The sequence below is a fragment of the Zalophus californianus genome, chromosome 5 (genome assembly GCF_009762305.2).
Source record: "Zalophus californianus isolate mZalCal1 chromosome 5, mZalCal1.pri.v2, whole genome shotgun sequence".
NCBI lineage: Eukaryota > Metazoa > Chordata > Mammalia > Carnivora > Otariidae > Zalophus > Zalophus californianus.
The window spans coordinates 61,301,936-61,319,315 of record NC_045599.1 but is presented as its reverse complement, the minus strand read 5'-3'; the positions used below and the strand labels follow the sequence as shown (position 1 = coordinate 61,319,315).

General features: G+C 38.3%; 1 protein-coding gene across 1 annotated transcript in view; it reads right to left on the bottom strand.

Annotated features, from left to right (window-relative positions):
* The window catches only part of RASGRF2 (Ras protein specific guanine nucleotide releasing factor 2), a 230,024-nt gene that overhangs the window by 110,329 nt on the left and 102,315 nt on the right, over positions 1-17,380 (bottom strand). Inside the window, 4 exon segments of the mRNA XM_027606459.2 lie at positions 3,157-3,239; positions 11,287-11,423; positions 11,980-12,046; positions 12,952-13,112. Of these exon segments, the coding sequence (XP_027462260.2) occupies positions 3,157-3,239; positions 11,287-11,423; positions 11,980-12,046; positions 12,952-13,112 (448 nt within the window).

Sequence of the window (17,380 nt, the reverse complement as noted above, 5' to 3'; positions counted from 1 at the left end):
AATGTTCAGTAAGGTGATTGCTTGCTTAGAATCAGCTCACTTGTTGTGAGTGCCCTAAATTAGCCCCTTCAGCACTCCGAGGGATTTTAAATTGTATATTCATTTTCCTTCAAATAAAAAGGAATCAATAACCTTCTTAGCTTGCTCTTGGAAACTTCCCACCCCAACATATGCTTGGTGAGGCAAGAGTACTTCATTTACAGGCTCGAAGGAGCATTTTAAATGAGCAGCTTACCTTACCCCTCCCCAGAAACTAAGGGTGGCCCATTTGTTTGAGCCACTTCATTGATCTCGAAAATACACAAGCACATCTTTTGAGATTCTTGAAAATGGCATGGGGCTCTTTTTTTCCACTCACTATGTGACCCTTAATCAACTTTACTCTTATGGTTCTTAATTTTCTCATTAGGAGAAAGACCTCAGAACTTTCATCAATCAATAAGGCTGTCCAGAAGATGGCTGACTGAGGTAATCAATTTCTCCCCGACCATTTTCCTATTAAAAATCTCTATTTTCTAAGAAAGGTGAGGTCAACTATTATTAAAAGGAAGCGAGCCTTACCCTACCCTACCCTAAAATGGAAGCATCATTTAAAGGGGTATTTTCACCTAATCAGTATCATAATTTTGCATTCTAATAATAGCTCTGAGCTTTGCAGCTTTTGATTCTAATTACTTTACTCCAAACACTGGAAGAAATGGGGTACCTGGCTGGCTCAGTTGGTAGAGCATGCAACTCAACCTCAGGGTTGTGAATTCTAGCCCCACGTTGGGCATAGAGCTTACTTAAAAAACAACAACACTGGAAGAAAAAAATATGTGTGGCAACATTAAATTAAAATAAAACTGACTAATTATACCACTGTCCTTCAAAATTATATTTTCCTTTTAAGAAAAGATAATAAATTAAATATGATAAAATTATTTAATTTTCTTTTATTACACTGAACACAGTGTTTATTTCCTAAGGGGCTCTCAAGTGAGATATAATGCATTACTTAAACCTCCTGTGACAATAACAAGTCCTTTTTGGTGAATTTAAAAAAGCAATCTTGAGACATGAAACCCAAATCACCTATTATAATTAAGTTTTAAAGGGAAGTGAGTGCCTGCAAAGTGATGCCATGTAACAAGACACAATTAGGATAGTTTTTCTTTTAACTATCAAAAAAATGTTGTCTTTTTTTTTTCATGGTATGTGGCCAAGGAGAGGCACAGGGAGGCACTAATACAGAATTTAGGGTAGAATAGGGACACAGGGGGAACTATCAGAAGGAAGAGAGACTGCAAAATTATCCTCTTTCCTCCGACTGAGGAAAACCAGGCTCAGTAAGTCTGGGAAAAGAGGAACGAAGAAATATATGAGACTTTACTTTGCCTTGGGATTACGTCTAGAATAGGATAGATGGGCATCAAAATATGCGTGACTCTAATAGAAAATCTTTACAGGTTTCTGTCCTAGCAGGAGAGCGGTTCCTACTCATTCAAGCAGCACTCTGTATACCCATAAGAGGGAAGTCTTGGTCTGTGTGTGAGGTAGTTACACTACAAGGTTGGATATGGACACTTGTCAAACGGACATCATAGGAGACAGAAGATGCCTTTGGGCACCAGCCATAACCAGTCAGGCACAAAATGAGAATTTGTGTCTGTATTCATTTTTAAAGTCAACAAAATGTATGTATAGCATACGTAAAGTAGCTCTAGGGTTTAGGAGCTTATAACTTGGCTGCAATGTCCAATTCACATATTCTCATTCTAAAGCAGTTGGGACTTTCATGGCTGTCTAGCCTTCAAGAAACTACTTTTAAAAATGAATAATAAGTTACATATGCTATTTTGTGAAATATTAAAATAAGCATCCTGTGGTAGAAAATTAAAATAACTCTAACCAAATGATGTGAATTTAAAAATTAAGTCACAATTTGGACCTTTTGATTGAATACTGCATACCTGGTCTTAATCTTAGCATCATACATTTTTAACTAATGTGGTTCCAAAAAACTATACTAAATCAAAAACCAAAAAACAGAATGCTAAAGGAATCTTCGCCCTAGAGTCTTAAAACGATTCTACCTAAAATATTTTTAAATTTGACCAGTAATTTAAAATATTATCATTCTTTCACAGTTTATATTTTCCTGCAGTAATTACGGCAGGAGTATAACATACTCTGTCTTCATCTGATACAGTAAATAATAAGTTCTAAAAGTTGTACTGTTGGGATGGTGCTAAGTACACTAATTTCCTATCAGAAGAGGAAAATTAATGTTATTTATTGCCTTAGCACAAACAGCTTAGATCTAAAAACAATCCACATTAAAAATGCATAGAAGACAAATATTTTCTTGGTTTCATGTAACTTTTTTTAAAGATATAACAGGACTGCTTTCAAAAATACATTTTATTCTTAGAATTTGAACTACAAATAACCAAAAAAAAAAAAAAAATGAGAACAGGGAACAATTTGGTGAGCTTCAAAATACTCCTGAAACAATTTCACAATTTATAATCAAAAAAGTATGTAGAGACAAAAGCATTAATACAGAGAGCAATGGCACACACTTAATGATATAACTTCTCATTTTAAACTACCATTTCCCTATTGACTACCTTAAATTATAGGATATGTTTTGTTAACAAAACAGAGAGACAGCATGATGACAGACTTGGGCAAATCCACCTATGGGCAGTAGTAGACAGTACCCTGGGAAGGCCAATTGATGCATGTCAAGTGTCTTCGCAATCTAAATATATCTCTACAACCAAATCTGAGTAATACGATTCAGATCCACTGGGAAGATGCAAAAAGAATGTGCCATACTTTGACCCAGCCTCTGACCTTGGATACATCTGGCTGTCACAACTTTTTATATTGAACTTGAAAAATCTCAATAGGCTTTTGTCCTGAATAAAAGCATATGTAACAGTATGAAAAACATTTTCTTATGCTATGAATCAATAAACACGAATCTAAAAAACCATTTTGATAGTCTTATGATTTATAATAGCATACCATGAATTATTGCATTACTGTCAAGAAACATATTCACAAAAGTGAAGCAGAATCCTACTGAAGCAATGTTTTATGCAGGGCTTTATGTTCTCTACCAATTTGACTTGATTAAAATGTAAGGGAAAGGATTATTACACTTACTTAATCATATGTGGCACAGTAACCTTGGAATTCTCTTCAAATACTATAGTCATTAAACCATTACACCGTATATTGTCCACACACTGCGAAATTAGAAAACAAACAATTTCAACCCACATGAAAACCTAGGCAGATCATATAGTCTCAGAATTGTTTATAGCCACAAAAACAAGTTGAGTTTCTCATTTTGTCTCTGTGCACACACACACAGCAGCATGTAAACATTATACATTGAAGAACAGATTCAATGCCCAGATACCCAAACTGTGCACCTGGCAAATACCTGAGGACAGATATAAGAGCTGTATTCTCCTGGAATGTACTGCCTAAGGACTCTGGCCCCAATGTCACATCATCACAATTCTCTGCCAGTAGCTGCACCAGTTGAGAGGTTTATACCTTCTGACAGTAATTGCCTCTGCGATATTCATTCTCTGCCTGAAGGTGGTCTGGGGCAGGCTGAGTAGAAATGTTGGCTTTCACGGATGGAATTCATCTTCTGTCTCACCAGTAGGCTCTACGCCTGCTTCTGAGGTGTTTTTTTCCCACACTTTACTCGCTTCTCTAGCAGTTTCTATTGGCACCATGTTGATTTGATGAGGATGCATTGTGTAATTTCTCCTGTTTCTGGAATGCATGAAGCCCTGTTCATCTTTTTCTCTTTTCTTTTTAGGAGAAAAATTCAAGAACTTCTGCTAATTTCCACTGCCTTATTTACTTATGCCTTATCAATTTAAAAATTCCCTTTGCAATTAGAGAAAAGTTAGAGAAGGATTTATTTTGAATTACACATCTTCTTTTTGAACAAAACAGAAAATGAAAAAAGATTTAAGCAATTTTTAAAATCAGAACTTATTTCTAGTTACTAGGATACCGTGTAGTGATTTATAACTGTAATTAAATGGTGTGAAGAGGTTGACTGGTGGAGGGTGAGGGGCATGGGGAAGAGTGTTGTATGGGGACAGGACTTAGACACAGACAGGGAGAGAAGAGATGCGATAAGTGATCCTTTACCCCAGTGGCCTTCTTTTCATTCTCAGTGTTTCTAAAGCACAATGAGGATGCCGCCTGAGTTACCAATGCAGGAAGTGAGAGGACAGAGATGGTGTATGGTGGAAAATGAACAATGTTCCTTCAGTTTCCTTTAACATTTTAAGCAAATGGCAGAGTTACACAAACAACAGCTTTAGGATGATTTAGGATTATAGTTTCTATGTTGAGATTTTCTATTTGATTCTTTGACACATCAACCTGGTCCTTTTTACATAGTAATCTTTTATTTTTCCTTCCTTCCTCCCTCCCTGCCTCCCTCCCTCACTTCCTTCCCTTCATCTATCTTCCTTCCTTCCTTCCTTCCTCCTTCTGGCTTTAAAATATTTTAAACATTCTTATTTTACAGTCTTTTCCAAGTTGTCACCCTATTATCTGAAATTCCAGCAATATTAATTCTGCTGTTCACTGTGTCTTCTGACTCTCTCATGAGAGATAAGTTACTTACAAGATTTGTAATTTTTGATTTTGAGCACACTGTCATGAGGCGTGAACTGTAAAGTGTTGCTAATGGAGTGACTTTTGTGTTTGCTCCTACCAAACAGTCTTGAGATTTCAACAGTCCCCAAAATTGCTTTTACGTTAATTTCTCGGTTTGGATTTTTCACACCATGTGAATATTATGCCTTTAAATTTCAAATCCATAGTCCAGAAACACACTCATTTCTTCCAAAGGAAATTTTTTAAAAATCAGAACCCAAGACAAAGACAAACTTCCTTATTTCTTTTTTGGGCTAATGAGAAGAGTTTTTTGAGTTCTTATCTCACAGAGGGGATACCCTTCCAATATCCAGGATTTAAGCAGGGAGCTCAATTGGTTTAAGGGGCCCACAGCTACCTCAGTCCCTTTAGTTAAAACCCCTCGGGCTTGGGACCAATACTCAATCAAAAATCATTCCTAGGTCTCTAGGTCTTCAGCTTAGAAGCTTTCTGCTCTAACTTTAAGTTTCTTCGGTATTTCTGACAACTAGGGATTTCTGTAAAATATGACCAATCTGTAAATATCACCAATGTATTTTAAAAAATTTTATTATATTGATTTTATATCTTAAACATTTCTGTTTTTGTAACTAGAGGGGATCTAAATCAACTCAGTCCTCTACACTGTCAAAATTGGAACTTGAGATGAATATTTTAGGTCCAAAAGAGATTTGTGTGACTACTTTTGACCATCTCATTATCCAATGTCATATCTCATTCATAAATCTCTGTGATTTCCTGTATGAAACATTAAAATTATTTTCAACAGAAAAAATTTTTTGCTTACATTCAAGTTTCAGGAAATCAAAACACACATGCAAGCTGAGCCATAGCTCAAAGGCCATGTAACAAAAATCTTCATTTCCTAGAGGCTCCACAGACAGGCTGCAGTGACAACCTGGGTTTACGAACAGAACTCCTGGGGGCTCTGAGTCCACTAGCTCTACTTCAACAAGAGTGTTCTGTTTTTTTCTCACTTCCATTTGGGACTTTCAATGATGCTGCCCTGGAGAAAGGGTTCTCTTCCATAAAAAGTTGGACTACAACAAGATAATCTGTGTATAGGAAGGCATGGCATATATTCATGACCATATAAGCCTGTCTTCTAGTTATGTTGGAGAAAAGTGACTGAGCCCTGAGAAAATGAATATAGTTCACTCATTCAAGAAGAACCATGATAAGCAAAGTGTCACATATCTTTGAGCATACACCAAATTTATGTGAATTACAGTAAACCTTGAAATTAATAGAATTAAGAGAATAACATGCATGTTCACAATAGCCCCAGACAATTTTGAGGCAACTGGTCCTTAGAAAATTGCTGAGAATGACTTCTCCAGCAAGGTCTTTTGAGGATCTTACTTAAGGCAATACCTGTTCAAAGGTCACTGTCTACTGTGACCTACCACCACCCTTTGTACCTTCTAACACTTCTAAGTAGTGGGAAGAAAGGTTAGATTCAATTCTTCTCTTTTAACTCACCTTTTTATGTTAAAATAAAAAATTCCCTATTGATTCCAAAGAAGCTATTTTAAGGGAGAAAGCATGTGAGAGTGTTATAGATTTGTCTATACAAGGTGCACATTTTCACACATCTGCCCAAACCAAGCTCAGAGGTGAATTTTAATTCTGCATTTTAGTTAATACCCATAATTACAGAAAAATCTGTTTAATACACCATTATGTATGACAAGAAGACAAGCATAAATGAATGCACTATATTGAAATGAATGGTCAAATCCTCAGCCTCAAATTTTTCCCTATAAATAGATGAAAAGGGAAGAATTATTGGTCAAGACCATTAGCTATTTGTTCGTTTTGTTGGAGGTGCCAACAGTTAATTATGGCCTTACTGGTGTAAGTAAAGGTGTAATTAATCATTCAAGCAATTGTTACTTCTAAAAATTACAGCTTCAGAGAAGAGGCCTGGCAAAACCAATAGACTTAATTTTTGTATCGAGTTCTTTATGTGAAACTGGGATTGTATCAATAGTCAGAAACCTCTTTATTATCATAAATAAGAGCCATATGTGATTAGTGTAACATGGTACAATAACTTAGCAAGGTGGCTTTAAACCAAGTCACAGAAAAATTAAGATCTAGCAAAACAGAGTGACACAAATAAAATGACAAAATAATGGAGAACATATTCATAATTTGACTTGAAGGAAAATGTTTATTTCCTTAGTCTGTAGAATAGTTCCAATGAATAACTGTCCATCTGGCATAAACAGATAAGAAATAGAAATGGTAGAAAATGTTAATCTCATTGATAATTATAGAAATGTAAATTAAAACCAGTAGAGAATCATACCACTTTTTTCATTAAATAGGAAGATGTGATAAATATGACAAAATTCAACAATGGCACAGGACTTAGAAAAAGTCGCACAGATATCTTGCCGATGATGTAGTGAAATGATGAGTTACAGATTTCTTACGTTTTGGCAGTCTGTCAAGTCACGAATCGCGAAGTCATGGAAGTGATCAGGCCCTCTGTACGAACCTTACCCTCTGTGGGGAAGATATGCCAACAAGGGACCTTGAAAGGGAGGGTAACTCCCTGTATAACAATGTTTAGCACCACATCACATATTAATGCTAAAACCTGGAATATATCCAACCATTTAGGAAAAGCTGGAAAAGTGGTATGTTAATGTGGTAGTGTGTGTGTGGCCATTCGAAGACACCAATATGAAGAATCTTCAGGAATACAGAAAGATATAAATGAGGTAAAACACGAAAATGATGTATATATACACTGGGAGCCAAACTGTAAAATTATTTCTGCACGGCAGGATTGTGGAGGTTTTAGAAATGGAAACCACTGATTTTCAGGGCCAAGTTTCTCCAATTTAATTGTGCAAAAGTGATCTGTGGAGCTTGTTAAAGCTGGGGGGATGTCTGGAATGTAGACTCAGGAACCTGCAAGTTTACAAAAACCCTTAGGTGGAAATACTTTGATAAATGTTAATTTAGTGGGCTGAGTGGGAGTATTTTTAGCTCCTTTTTATGTCCACATTTTTACATATACATAATAAAATATTAAACAGTACACTTTCAAGCATTCAGGGGGCTCATCTTATTAATAATGAACATGTCCAGAGACATATTGGGAGACTGACAAATACCATCAATGTATGTATAGTGCATAATTTCCCCCATAAAATGAAAATGCTTTAAGCAGAGAACAAAGCCAGTTGAGATGCAGGCTGCTAGGTGGCAGGCTAGGCTCAATCGACAGTGGGGCACTCTGTCCCTACAACCCACTGACCAAACCCCGCATTGGCAAAATCGCTAAGTACCTCAGAGCACTCACTACCGTACTCAGGCCTCAGTAGCAGTGGACACGTGACCACTCCCTCCTCTTTGGTACATTTTCCTCACTTGACTTCCAGGACACCACACCCTCATGGCTGTCCTAACACACTAGTGGAACCTTCTCCGTCCTCTTGCTGTCCTCCATGACGCCTGACTCAGTCCATGGCCCTTTTCTCATTTCTATCTCTACTTACTCCCTAGGTGGTCGCAATACTCTCACAGCCTTAAACACGACCTAAATGCACAGACTCTCCCACCTGGACCTCTCCCCTAAACGCTGGACTGCTGCTCACTTAACAACTCAGTATTAGTGAGTTGCTTCCTTAACAACTCCATGCAAATGTCTAATAGCCTTCTGAAACTGAACCTATGTAGAGTAAGCTTCTGATATTCACTGCAAACTCTCTGTAATGACAACTCCATTCTTCTAGTTGCTCAGGCCAAAAACTCTGAAGACATCCTTGATTCTTCTTTTTCTCTCATGACCCAAATAAAAGCCATAATAAAACCCTGTTGGCTCTACCTTCAGAATGAATCCGGAATCACAACCCTTATCTCCAGCTCCATTCCTGCCTTGCTGAGCTGAGCCTTCAGGAAGTCTCGGCTGGGTTACTCCAGCAGCTTCTCATTCAGCTCCTTGCTGCCACTCTTGCCCTCAGCTCCCAGTCTATATGAAACACAGCCGGGAAAGCGATCCCTTTAAAACTTAAGTCAGATCATGGAATTCCTTTGTCAAACCCTTTAAGAGATTTTCATCTGACTCAGAGTACAAGCTAAAACCCTTTCATTGGTTTAGGGGGCCCTCCCTGGTTGGACCTCTGTTACCTCTCTGACTTCCTCTTTTCCTAATCTCCTTCTCATACATTCCACTTCAACCACACTGATTTCATGCTATTCCTCAAAATAGGCAGTGTCCTCCTACTTCGGAGTCTTCACAAATGGCTCTTCCCTCTCTTTGAAATGATTTTTCCTTCATCACATATCTACATGGTATTTCCACCAGTTGCTACAGCCTTTCTTTAGCTGTCTCCTGCAGCCTGAAGGGACCACCGTTTTAAAAGTGTACTGACCCAGACCTACCCCCAGTAGTGCAATCTTTCCTACCCTGCCCTATCCCCTTCTAGCATAAAACAGTATGTACTTATTTATGACATGTATTGTTTATTTTCGATCTTCCTCTCACTAGAATGTAAGCAACATAAGGTCAGAGAATTTTTGTTGTTGTTACCTCTTTTGTTCGTGATATATCACAGGTGCCTAAGCAGTGCCTGGCATATACTATCATTGCATAAATATATTTGTTGAATGAATGAAATAATATGTGTCAAAGCCACACAACATCAAGGCTCCATCAAACATAATAATTTCATGAATTATATCATTGTCACTCAAAAAGATAGAACTTTCTATTAGCCTTATTCTCCAATTCACTTGTAGATACAATCTGGTAGAATTTAACATATTAGCCATAGAGACTTGGGGAAAAAATATGAAGTTGTGTACTTCTGCCTCAAGATGGAGTCTAAGTAGGAAGACTCACGTGGATGCTTACGGCAAACAAAGCATTTTACCCTTTCTTTAAAAAACCAGTTATAGGATCCTCCATGCACCCAAGGGTCTGTCTTTCTTTCACAGCAATGCCTCACCAGGCATGCTAATGAAGGCCTGGATCTTTTATCAATTCTGTATCTTAGGAGCCCCAGTTGTATCATAAGGTAGAAGCTAGAAGCAGCTAGAAAAACACCTTTGCCCACTCCTTTTCTCCCCATTCTTTCTACTTATCTTGGCTTCACAACACCTGCAAAATTTTGTTGCACTAAGTTGTCCCCAGACCTTTCTTCCCTACTGGCCTGCCCATCTCTTTGAGACCAGGGACCATCACCATATCCCTGATACCTACACAATACCTGGCAGTATATGTTGATTGCTCAACAAACATTCATAGAACCATGAATGATTCAGAGTTTTGTAAGGGAAGAGATATATTCCAAACAGACTAAAGTATTAATTCATACAGTACAGAGCTAATGAAAGTATTGATAAATCACCACAAGGATATAATTATGCAAATACAGAAGACCCCATGTTTTCATTCTTTTTTTGGCCAGAAAAGAAGTGCCTTCACTTGAAGCTACTTATTCACCATCAAAGGAGTCCTGGGGTATATAAGCATAAATCCAGCACTCCTGTAGAGGATGTTTAGAATGCTAATAAAAGACCATTAGGATTAGTATAACTTTGGACAAACAGCCTTCTAGACCTCAGGTTCCTCACCTGTGAAGTGGGCTGATATTTCAGTTTACCCTCAGAATACTATTGTCAGGATCAAATTAGATTAAGTCTATAAAATTTCTTTTGACACATAAAAATAATTATTTTGCCCTTCATTGTCTTTCTATTTTCCCTCAGTTTTCAGTCACTCAGAAAAAAATTAACATTTTTATCTAAGTCTTATACACGAATTATTATGAGCTCTTCAGAAAAAAAGAAAGCATTTGAATCTACAGTATATGCTTTTTCCATTTGCCCCAATCCTCCTTGAATTAATAACATAGAAAATAATTACCAAGCCTTCTTTTAATATTTTCCCTACATGAACATTTTTCTCCTATATCAGCTAATGGAGTAAAAGTTAATGTGGAGCATGGATTTAGGAATGCCTAGGCCCAATCACAACTAGTTTTGATATATTTCCAATTTCTGTATAAATGCAGCAATTCCTTAACTGGGCATTGCCGATCAAGGAAAAGTAAACAAATCTGTTTCCTGATTTTTTTCTATATAAAATACAGGAAAGCTCATTTTCAGGTTTCATACTACAGACAGTATCTCATCTTCGATGTGATTCTTTAATTTGTGATTTCTCACTACAGCCCTTCTTAGCTGTTTTTGTATCTCTCACCATTTTCCTACCTCAGAAACAAGTAAGCATAAGATAATCTAGTGGGGGGTTCACTGGAGAATCTACTGCTAACGGGGCAATTTTAACACTGCTCAACACAACTGATTACACTTAGAGCCTGTACAAAAATGCCCAGGAATTAAAATGCAAGGACCACATTTCAGGTAAATTTTAACCTTACCAAGAAAAACAAACAACAGTAACAAATGGTCCCAGCTAACAGGATACACAGGGGTGATGGCAGTGACCACAGCAACCAGATGTAAGTTTGTTAATAAAAACAAAATAACTAAAAATCTCCCCCTACCAAGTTTACGTTGTGAAATTAAAAACAGCAACAGCAACAACACAACTTACGGCAAGAGCCACTTGCTTACCTGACTTATGTCACTCGTCCAGGCAGCTTTCTCCTGGCGTGAAGGTGCTAACAAGACTACAGTGAAAGGGGCAGAATCAGGAGGCTCCACTACTATTTTAAAATCCAGGTGTCCAAACACTTGCCCAGAACCTTTGGCTTCAACACACGCAAAGCAAACAATTAGATGTGAATACAAAAATATGAAAAAAGAGAGTTTCACAGAGTTCTACTAAGATGATTGATGTGTGTTCAAATCCAGAATCTCATTTCAGCAACATGTGTACTTCTCCGGCAAGGGGAAGACTTTACGAAGTTCAGAGGTAGATAAAGAAGCTGAGGTCAGCAGGTTACTCAAGACTCGGATCCCTGGCTCCTACTCATTTCCTGTTCTCTTTTCTTTTCTTTTCTTTTTTTTAATTTCCATAATCTACAGAATTCCAACACTCTCTGATTCAATTCCTTACTTCTCTGCCTGTCACTGAAAAAGTCACTATCATGAGACAAATTCAGTAAAATATGAACTCCCAAAGATGTTTTAACGAAGTTCACAGGTTAAATGATTCAACAGAACTTCTCGTACATAAATGACTTCAGGGAGTGTATTTTCAACATCTTCCCTGCCTCCTTAAGAAGCTCTTCATAGCTCTAAGTAGGTAAAAACCGTAAGACCTCGTTATTCTACCATAATTCTAAGACATAGAATGTGACTTACAGTCATCATCACTCGCATCGGGCTCCTCAATCAACGTACATTCTATTAGAGAGAGAACCCCACCTGTCTGGAAACAAACCAATTGTTTCATTAAGAGGCTGACAGTCTTGCATACATTGGGAAGCTCAGATTTATAAACCTTTATTCAAATTGCCACAGAAGAAAGCACAACAGTTCTGCATCACGAATAATTTTTCATAGATTCTAAAACTAAATTTAGTTGTGTAAAAGCAATTAAACTCACTAAACTTCATGATTCTTCTCCCCCCACCCACGCTCACTCCCAGTGTTTATAAATTGAGCAGGTCGGCCTGTGGGAGACTAGTTGGCACCTTGAGAGTGAATACAGCTGAGCCCACCAACCAGGAAGCGCTGTACGCAGTGGAAAAACATCATCATGGCACAGGCTAAGAAGGCAGGCACTCTTAACAGAAGGTATAGGTAGGCAAACTTTTTCTATAAAGAGCCAGATAGTAAATCTTTTAGGCTTTGCAAGCCATATGATCTCTATCGCAGCCACTCAAATCTGCCATTTTTAAAAGCATGAGAGCAGCCAGACAATAGGTAAACACACGAGCGTGGCTGTGTGACAATAAAGCTCTATTAACAGGCAGCAGGCTGTGGGCCGTGGTGTGCTGACTCTGTATAGAGCAAGATAAAATAGCATTTAGCAAATATTGGATCAGTACACTGTAGTGATTTAAGAAGGACTTTTGTAGCTCAATAGTAATTGTTCTTTCCAGGTGATGATTTTAATTGTACTTCTTTATGGAAACACACACTTAAATTTCTATTATTTTGGATACAACTGACAACAAAGTACATGTCAAGCTTAGCAACTGTATGGTTGCCTCACCATGCACCTGTGACAATCTGGGTTTTTGATACTAGGCATGGGAAAGCCATAATTAAATTAACCTCAGCACCTCTCAAGTGCATGGACATAAGTGGAATAGTCATGTAAACCCGTACCTTGAGCAGATGGAGCTTTCCTCCTGAGCTTCTCGTACAAATTAAAAAGTGTTTTGTAAATAAGAAGCACTGTCTTTCTCCTTCCTTTTTCAAAGACAATGAACCCAGGCGAACTTTACTAAGTTTCCCCCTCTCAACAGAAGGTACTTGAATAAGAGAACCTGGTGATCACAAAAGTGAAGAATACACAATTAAAATTCTGTCAAGTGAGAGCTGTTCTTGATGCAACAAACTCTAGGGCCTGCTTCCCAAGATACCAGGGACTTATTCGATGCACGACTCATCGGAAGTAAACCCACTACACTCTGAGCAGAAGAGACAATGCATTGGGTCTTAAGGGTCCAAGTAATTCCTACTACTTTTGTAAAACACTTCAGACTCATTGATTATTCATCTATAAACTTTACAATAAGTTTGAAAGAAAGACAAACTGGGATTCAAACAAGGCACGTCTGCCATCCGTCCCTTGGTGATCTGATCTCAGTCAACCTCTTAAAAATAAGATACATATTGTATAATTACATATGATAATAATGACAACATAATAAAAATAGAATTTATTCTTCCTGAGGCCATGAAGGTAGACAAAGAGCATATTAGTAGAGTTTACTTTGTATTTAAAAAATAAAATTTACAATGCATGTATATTATAAAGATACACAAATTATACAATTCAATGCAATTTAGTTAATTTTTAAAGGGCAGCTATTTCAGGTTCTATTGAAATTATGTGTGATGGGGCGCCTGGGTGGCTCAGTCAGTTGGTGTCTGACTCAACTTCAGCTCGGACTGTAACCTCGGGGTTGTGGGATCAAGCCCCACACAGGCTCTGTGCTGGGCATGGAGACTGCTTGGGTTCTCTCTCTCTCCCTCTCCCCCACCTTGTGCTCTCACGTGCTCTCTTTCAAATAAAATATAAATAAATAAATAAATAAATAGTGAGAAAAATTCTTTGTGGAATCTAAATGGAAAAGAAGTCATGAAGTCTATACCCAGAGCATTCCTGTGAGCAAACCTGTCTTCCATTCAATGTGAGAAGCTGTACAGAGACTTTATAATTTCACCTTAATAATGCCCTCCCTCTCCCCACAAAATAAAGTTCCAATCTAAGTTAGATATCAAACCAAAAAATACTAGGAAAGATTCTTGTAAATACCTTGACTTCTGAATTACCCCGAGTCAGCAATATTTCTACTATTTGTTCAATCTACTACCTACCCCAAATGCAGCCTTCCAAAGGCACATATCAGTCCCATAAGAACCATTAAATGCATATCTAACCCTTTAATATTAACAGGGGTCAGCACTAAAAAACGAGATTGCAGGCAACCTCATTTCCTCTTCATACATTTTCTGCATTTCTTGATTTTTTTTAATGAGCATAGATTACCTCCGTAGGTGGTGAAAACCCCACTAAAGTTGTTCGTATATGTATAATGGTAAAACTAGGACTGTGTGGGTCACAAAATGTTCACATTAGCATATGAATATTCCAAACAGCATCTACTTCTTAACAGAGATCTAAAGAAGGGTGGGGTGGGGGTGGGGGTGAGGGAGCGGGTGGGATCCCAGCCTCCATGTGCAGATTCCATCTATTCAGGTGAGCGTTTAGGTGGGGCTGCCTGACAGAGGCAGAGTAGGCAGCTACTGGGGGGGCGGGGGGGCAAAGAATAGCATGGAAGGAGTCCTGGGGGAGGGTGTGGGACTGAGGAACAAGGGGCAGGAGAAGGCTTGACTCCACTGAAGGGAACAGGCAGGAGGAGAGGGAAAAGAGGAGGTGAGGCAGGTGGGAGCAAGCTGTCAGAACGCGCAGGCAGCAAGAAATTACATTTGATGAGTAAAGGAGGGGTGGGGACAGCAGAAGGCAGAATGCCTGGAGAAGTAAATGAGCGAGTAATAGCAGAAGGATCGTACTCATGGGGCTCACGGGCTGGAACGAAAGCCAGAGGAGCCCTTTCGGAGGACCTAGTTCACCCCTCATTTCACAGAAGAGAAACTGACGCCTCAGGGGCTAAGCAGCTGTCTTAAGATCACACCAGAGTGAGTGGCACAGCCAGGAGACAGCCGCGGATTCAGCAACATTAAAACTGACCCTTGGAACGGGACCGGATGGGAGCAGACAGTACGTTCTAGCTTTGCCGCGGGTGGTCGTGAGATCAGTTAGGGCAGGCTGGAGCTTAAGACAAATATCCTGGTGGATAAACAGGTGTAGAAGTCATTTTCAGAAAGGGACCCCAGTTCACGAAGACTCAGTATTATGTGTTGTTAAGTGCTTCTAGCATTTAATGATTTTGTAAAACAGAAATTACAGAATACCCTGCTAGCTCATATATTCATAATACTGTGAATTTCACCTTTCAGGTAAAAAAAAAAAATGTTTCATTAGCAACGATACACTAATCTGCTTGATCTGTAACTGTTCATCTCGCTATGTACATTAGGTATATACAGAAGTCTATACGTCAGAATTTAAAGTGAGCAATTTCAACACTATTGTTTGGTTTATAAAGTAATCATTTTGGAAAAAACATGTTAGGTGGATTTTTTTTTTCACATTTTATCTTACGTTTGACCTGGTGTTTAAACACAACTATAAGACTTGGGGACTCCTCTCTAGTTAATACAAGGTAAAGGAATATTTAGTATTAAATTGGTAATTCCTCAGTATCAGACCATTGCTGCAACACAGTCCCTTGCATCTCTATCACCGTTCAACCTATTAACTGGGGTCAATTTACAGCAAAGCTTCTGTTAATTCAATCACTAAATGCCGAAAGAGTGGGATTCAGGACTGGCTAATGACCTTACTCTTCATTCCACTCAGTAGTAAGAAGCAACGAAGAGCAATTTCCAGGTTATCTGGTTAGGTATTTGAGAAGGTACAATTACTTCCAGACCCCATGTTACAATTCCAAAGAACACCGATACACTGAAAGGACATAATTTCCAGTCTGGGAATGATTAAGGTACCACAGAGGTCCAGGTCTCATTCTCAATGCATTTAGCTCTGAATTTGGTCACCTGCACTTAATGATCCTGAGTCACATTTCCACAAGACGTTGACTATATATAACGGGTTTTGTGCAAAATGTCAACTTAGAGTGCCTTATCATCTACTAAATATTCATATATATTTCATGTTATTGAAAAATAGAAACTCATTCCAAAATTTAGATCTTGGTTTTTAAATTTATATCATATTCACACAGGCACTAGTCTAGATGCTCCTGTGAGCATTATTAGTCCGTTTCATTTTCACCACATCCAGGAAAGCTGGGTACTATTAACTCCAACGCAAGGAGAGCAAATGGAGGCAAAGGAGGGTTAAGTAAACTGCCCAGTATCCTACAGCAAGGAAAAGGAGGGGGCAGGATTTGACCTCCAGTGACGTGGTTACACTGTGTTCCTATTGTTGCCTTGGACTCTTACACTTTAGTTCAACAAACTCTGAGTAGACTTTAGAAAATAAATGACACTGGGACGCCTGGGTGGCTCAGTCGGTTAAGGGTCTGCCTTCGACTCGGGTCATGATCCCAGGGTCCTGGGATCGAGCCCCGCATCGGGCTCCTTGCTCCCTGTTTCTCCCTCTGCCACTCCCCGCTTGTACTCTCACTCTCTCTCTCTCTCTAGCAAATAAATCAAAAAATAAATAAATAAATAAATAAATGACATTATCAGACTGCAATATGATAGAGTCCTTTGCATCCTGCTCATCAACTGTTTAATCATTAGAAACAATTTACAATAAAGCTTCTGTGATTTCAATCACTAAATTCCCACAGATTGAGATTCGAGATTAGCTGATGCCCCTATTCCAAGGAGGCCTTTTGGCTGACCTGGATGGTTTCTTTTTTCTAGTCCTCAGAATAACAATTCATTTAAGATTAAAACCACACATATATTTGTGCATATGGGCGCGCGCGCGCGCACACACACACACAGAAACATACCTCATACCTTCCCTAAAAGTAAATAACACAAATACTAGTGGATAATTAGAGCTAGGTTGTAGTCCATTTCAAAGAAAATAGAATCCTTCAAAGTTTAAAAGAATGAGAAACCCACTTCACTGGGTTTTAAAATCTGTTAAGGGTATTAAGGAGAAGTGATAATAGGAGCAACCAAAGCAAAACAATGTAAACTTCCCAAATTATATGTAACTGGATTCCTTTCTACTTTCAGATTCAGGTCTGATTTTTTTAAAATCAACTTTATTGAATAATTCCTAAACACACTAACCAGCCAAACAATACAGAAAAATACTGTAAAGACAAATCATTATATCAACATCAATACAATAATAACATCAGATATATTAATAGCTGACAGAAGTGCTTTAAACATGTGGCACAAACAGGCAATCAATAACATCTGGACAGGAATCAAAGGGAGGGGTGTCTCGTGGGGGCTTTTCCTCCCGGTGCATTGA